General features: G+C 54.5%; 1 protein-coding gene across 1 annotated transcript; it reads left to right on the top strand.

The window, feature by feature from the left end:
* Nucleotides 1-5: 5 nt before the first annotated feature.
* Nucleotides 6-1750, top strand: FEM1A (fem-1 homolog a (C. elegans); the record flags this gene model as incomplete). The annotated part of the gene is made up of 2 exons (XM_010139211.1): nt 6-413; nt 585-1750. Coding segments are annotated over 2 exons (1533 nt in total), but the record flags the coding sequence as incomplete, so codon positions are not given.
* Nucleotides 1751-5695: the final 3945 nt, after the last annotated feature.

Genomic DNA, 5695 nt, shown 5'->3' on the forward strand with positions numbered 1-5695 from the left:
CGGTGAACCAGACCACGCTGACCAACTCCACGCCGCTGCGGGCCGCTTGCTTCGACGGGCACCTGGAGATCGTGCGCTACTTAGTGGGGGAGCGCGGGGCTGACCTGGAAGTAGCCAACCGGCACGGACACACTTGTTTGATGATTTCTTGCTACAAAGGGCACCGGGAAATTGCACGTTACTTGCTAGAGAAAGGGGCCGATGTCAACCGCCGGAGCGTGAAGGGGAACACGGCCCTGCATGACTGCGCTGAGTCCGGCAGCCTGGAGATCCTGCAGCTCCTGCTCCGCTCCAAAGCCCGCATGGAGAAGGATGGCTACGGCATGACTCCTCTGCTAGCTGCCAGCGTCACCGGTCACACCAACATTGTGGAGTACCTCCTCCAAGGAGGGCTGCAGCAGCAGGAGGAGGAGGTTGCAGGGAACCAGACTGGGACCTCCGCATCAGGTGGGAGCCATCAGAGGTGCTGCAGCGCTGGCAAAGAAGCTCCTCAGGGCTGCCATGAAGAGGGGTCTGAGAGATGTTGTGCCTCAGCTTCCAGTCAGGATGAGCAGCAGGTCCCTAACGTGTTCTGCACTCGAGAGGCTGCTGTGGAAGCACTGGAATTGCTGGGTGCTACGTTTGTGGATAAGAAACGTGACCTTCTGGGAGCCCACAAGTACTGGCGAAGGGCAATGGAGCTTCGATGCGAGGGCGGGCAATACCTGCCTAAACCTGAGCCCCGGCAGCTGGTGCTGGCCTACGACTATTCCCGGGAAGTGAGTTCGCTGGAGGAACTGGAAGCCTTGATTACTGACCCAGATGAGATGCGCATGCAGGCGCTGCTGATCAGAGAGCGCATCTTGGGCCCTTCCCACCCAGACACTTCCTACTACATCCGTTACCGAGGGGCTGTCTACGCTGACTCCGGCAACTTCGAGCGCTGCATTAACCTGTGGAAATACGCTCTGGACATGCAGCAAGGCAACCTGGAGCCTCTCAGCCCGATGACTGCCAGCAGTTTCCTCTCCTTTGCTGAGCTTTTCTCTTACGTGCTTCAGGACCGCTCCAAAGGCACTTTAGCCACCCACTTGGGCTTCTCTGACCTCATGGGAGTGCTGAGCAAAGGGGTCCGGGAGGTGGAGAGGGCTCTCGTGCATGGCAAAGACCCTGTCGTTGACTCAGCGCAGTTCACCAAGACACTGGCCATCATCCTCCACCTCGTCTTCTTGCTGGAGAAGGTGGAGTGCACCCCGGAGCAGGAGCACCAGAAGCGCCAGACTATCTACCGCCTGCTGAAGTGCAGCCCCCGGGCCAAGAATGGTTTCACTCCTTTGCATATGGCTGTGGACAAAGACACCACCACGGTGGGACGTTATCCCGTGGGCAAGTTCCCATCGCTCCATGTTGTGAACCTGCTGCTGGAGTGTGGGGCTGACCCGGATAGCCGAGACTATGACAACAACACCCCGCTGCACGTGGCTGCCCGCAACAACTGCCCACTGATCATGAGTGCCCTGATGGAGGCTGGAGCCCACATGGACGCCACCAACGCCTTCAAGCAGACTGCATATGAGCTGCTGGACGAGAAGCTGCTCACCAAGAGCACAATGCAGCCCTTCAACTACATCACCCTCCAGTGCCTTGCTGCTCGCGCCCTGGATAAGCACAAGATTCCCTACAAGGGTTTCATCCCCGAGGAGCTGGAAGCCTTCATTGAACTGCACTAGGGCGGCAGAGCTGAAGTCCCCAGCCTTCCCCGTCACCCGTTTCACCCCGCAGAGGTGGCGCGGCCTGAGGTCGAGAGGCTGAAGGCCGTTGCTGTGCTGAGATGGGCTGTGAGCTTTGTCCTCATCTGTCACCATCGAGCTGGTGTGCGCAGGGGTAGGGGAGGAGGAGGCTCCGGAGCTCATGGCTGTCCCTCGTTGTTGTGATCTTCAGGTACCAGATATCTCCAGCGCGCCGTATCCAGAGGAGGCCGCAGCCCCTGCCCTTTCCCTTGCCAACCGTCTGGTCCTGAGGAGGAAGGAAAACGGAGATTCCCTGGGACCTGCCGCCCCTCCCGCTAGTGCTGGATTAACTCAGCGTTACGCTTTGGAGCAGCTACACATCCCATATGTGCTCTAGTCCTTCCCAACCCCATACCGGACAGATAGGAACGCAAGTGAGGAATAAAATACCTTCCAACTCATGCTTTCCCCACCCCCTTCTCAGCTCCGGTGCAGTAGAGTCTAACAGCCGCGTGGCCTGTGCTCTGCGGAGGTGGTCGCCTGGCGTGGCGGTAGGGCTGGGTGTGCTGAGGCCAGGTTTTTGTCTCCCTTGCTTGGCCAAGTAGCGAGCGGTGGTAAAGGCCTGGGATTTCAGTGATTGTGCATAAAGCTGGGTTATTTTTTCTCTTTTAGAGCCAGGCCCTATCTATGCTGCAAGACTTCTTCAATCCTGTAAGATATAGTAAGGTCAGTTCTGATTCTCTAGTTTCATCAGTAGATGTTTTTTTATCAATGGGGAGGAAAAACTGCTACTTTAAAAAGAAAACGCTCATGTGGCGATCAGGCGCTGGGCCTGCCCGTTCTGCACACGTTCGCTCCCTTCCCCGCCTGGAGACCGTTAGCTCCAGCGGTCAGCAGGGATCGGGCCGCACTGGGTGGATATGGCCAGGTTTCAGAGCCAAACTGGTGCACGTGGAGCATCTCCGAGGAGGGGTTCTTGCCAGCCCCTGTAGGACGGGAGGTCCTTGTAGCGTGAGTGGTCCTTGGGGGGGTGTTAAAGCAAGTGTTGGTGGCACGTTTGCATGAGGGTGGTCTGAAGGAAGGAGCGAGAAAGAAATGAAAGTTCAAGGTACCTCCTTGTTCTGCTGAGGTTTATGATATCGACCGATCAGGCTCTGTTAATTACCCCGTTCTGAAAACCTCGGTGGAGGGGGTTGTGAGTGTCTGGGTTTGGCTTTTGATTCTTTTCGCAACTTCACTGAGGATGGTGCTACTTCAGAGACTGAATTTGAAATCTCATTTGGCTGCTGTTTGGGCAAGCTCCTTTCTTTAATGAGGATCTGCAACAACTTGTTTTTCTCTCTAAATCCGTAGTCTCAGGGCAGGTATTTGCCTCCTCGAGCAGAACCCTCCCTGGTGGTAAACAGTCAGTGTGGGTAAACATGATGCTGTTGCAACAGTTAATCTTGCAGGGGGAGTGATGGGCTTTGGCAGCCGGTGGCTCGTTTCTTGGCCCCAGGCAGCGTGGAAAGCGCAGTTGGGGGAGAAGCAGCTGCCTCTGAGCTTTGGGAAAGGTCAAGACTGGGCGAGCAGAACCCTGACGAACAACCAGGCGCTATATGCTACTGAAGCTTCTCTACTTGTATTTATAAGCCAGCGTATCCATATGCCTCAGTAATCCAGTGCTCTCTGCCCCGTAAAAGATCCCGTAGATCTGCCATGACGTTTTTGCAGTGTTAACTATAACATTTATTTATAAAGCAAGGAGGTTTAACTTCTACTGAGATGTAAAGTGCAGAGTTAGTTGAGCTACATTCTATTTTTTTTTTCTTTTGGCTGAAACCTGAACTGAATTGCGGGAATGGAATTTGTCCGTTTGTGAGCTGATGAGCGTTCTTTAACTTTAAATAATAAAACAAAAAATGGCTGCTAGAGTGCAAGTGTCTTGGACTCGTTGCTGGTTTTCAGCTTGTTTCCTAGAGCTGGGACGCTGGTGGGTGTGGAGTCACTGGGGGGTTGCGATGGCAGAGTGGGTGGTTTCATTTCAGCTGAATTTACACCCTGATCTGTGCTCAAAAAGGGTGACACTGACACTGATGTGACGCCTCTCTTTTATATCCTTTGCCTTATCTTTTGGTGTAAAGGGAACAGTGTGAAAGGTCGACGTGCATGTCCCCTCCTTTTCTACCACTGGGAGTGGGGGCACTGCAGGCAGGAAGAGGGACCCAGCATGGCTGGTTTTCCACCCCAGAGCTGGCAGTGGGAGGCCAAAAGCAGGCAGGAATGAAAGGGACTGGAGTTAGTTCCACACAAGAGCTTGGATTTCCAGAAATGCTCGGCCTTCCCTGGGGAGCAGATGGAGAAAACACTTGGATCTTTGTCCCATCATGGATTGCTCCATCCTCAGTAATTTTGATGGCCTGATGAATGTTGCTGCCTTCGAGCTAGTCACAACATTGAAGCGGTGCCCGTGGTTCTTGGGGACAGGCTTCTCCATCCTGCGCTATGGCTGATCCCCAGGTGCGTAGGAGAGGAGCTGCCACCGCCACTCCGAGGCACCGGCCAGCCTCAGGACGGAGGCAGTGGCCAGTCGTCCCTGAGTGCAGCCCCATCCCCTGTGCAGAGCAGACGGGAGGGGAGGGATGGGGCGGGGAGCAGCTCTGGAGCTGCAGTAGTGTGAGCTGGGGGGTCCAGCCATCTCCAAAGGCCTCAAGGAGGAGCATACTTCATGGGATTTTTTTTTTCTTTTTTAACACATAAATAATCTGTAATTACATAGTAAGGACCCAACAATTAAATGTTGATAGTAATTACTGGGTGGGAGAAATCGTTGCATGAATTTGGGGGTAATTAGGACAAACAGTCATTATTTATTGTAGGTGTGGCCTGGGCCAGCTCCAGCGTGCGAGGAGTTGTGGGGAGCAGAGAACCCTGTCGGTGATGGTTCTGTTACCTCTGTCGTTATCTGGGACAGAGGGTGGAGGTTTCTTTTTCACTGGGGGAGCTGCAGCCCCTGCCATGGCACACTGCTCTCCAGGAGCCCTCTGTGCAGGGCCACGTGAAACCAAAGATGGTCTTTTCTTTCCGGAACGCTGGTCATTTTCCCTCTCGACAGCAAAGGCTCCCGTACAGGTGTCTTTAGAAATGCAAAAGTGGCGAGCAATTCGCTGGGGTGTTCCTGGAGCTGGTTGGGGGTGTCTGACAGCTTCGGATTCCTCTAATGACATAGGATCCGTGTTTACAGAAAAAGCAGCCGAGAGCATGGAGATGGGGTGCTGTCAGCATTTCCCAGGTTCCCAGAGGAACTGGGGAAGGACGAGGGGGTCCCAGGCACATTCTGCTGGTGGAAACAAGGTCCTGGCTTGTCCTGGTCCGTGGCAGAGCTGCTTTTCATGGTGAGCAACTAGGGTGATGCTGCTGCTGCGGTTCAGACAGGGCAGTGGCTCCTCAGGGGAGGTTGCTGCCAGCAACCTTTGAGCCTCCAGCCCTCCATGCCCAGTAAGCTTAAAAACACCCCAACCCTGCCATGTTTTACGGTCCGCTGCCGTGTCTGTCCCTCTCCTTTTCTCAAGCAAACCTGATGTGACTGTGAAGGTTGTTTACAGGCTAGAGCAGCTTCCAGTCGACTAGTTGTGCCTGATGGTTATCCCCCCCACCCCTGCCATGTTTTACGGTCCGCTGCCGTGTCTGTCCCTCTCCTTTTCTCAAGCAAACCTGATGTGACTGTGAAGGTTGTTTACAGGCTAGAGCAGCTTCCAGTCGACTAGTTGTGCCTGATGGTTATTTATAGAAAGCAGAAGAGCTGGGGCAGGAGTGGTGGGTCTGTTTTCTCCCAAGGGGAGGGGCTGTGGTGGTGGAGCAAACCTGATGTGACTGTGAAGGTTGTTTACAGGCTAGAGCAGCTTCCAGTCGACTAGTTGTGCCTGATGGTTATTTATAGAAAGCAGAAGAGCTGGGGCAGGAGTGGTGGGTCTGTTTTCTCCCAAGGGGAGGGGCTGTGGTGGTGG

The sequence above is a fragment of the Buceros rhinoceros genome, unplaced genomic scaffold (assembly GCF_000710305.1).
Source record: "Buceros rhinoceros silvestris isolate BGI_N320 unplaced genomic scaffold, ASM71030v1 scaffold37440, whole genome shotgun sequence".
Classification (NCBI taxonomy): domain Eukaryota; kingdom Metazoa; phylum Chordata; class Aves; order Bucerotiformes; family Bucerotidae; genus Buceros; species Buceros rhinoceros.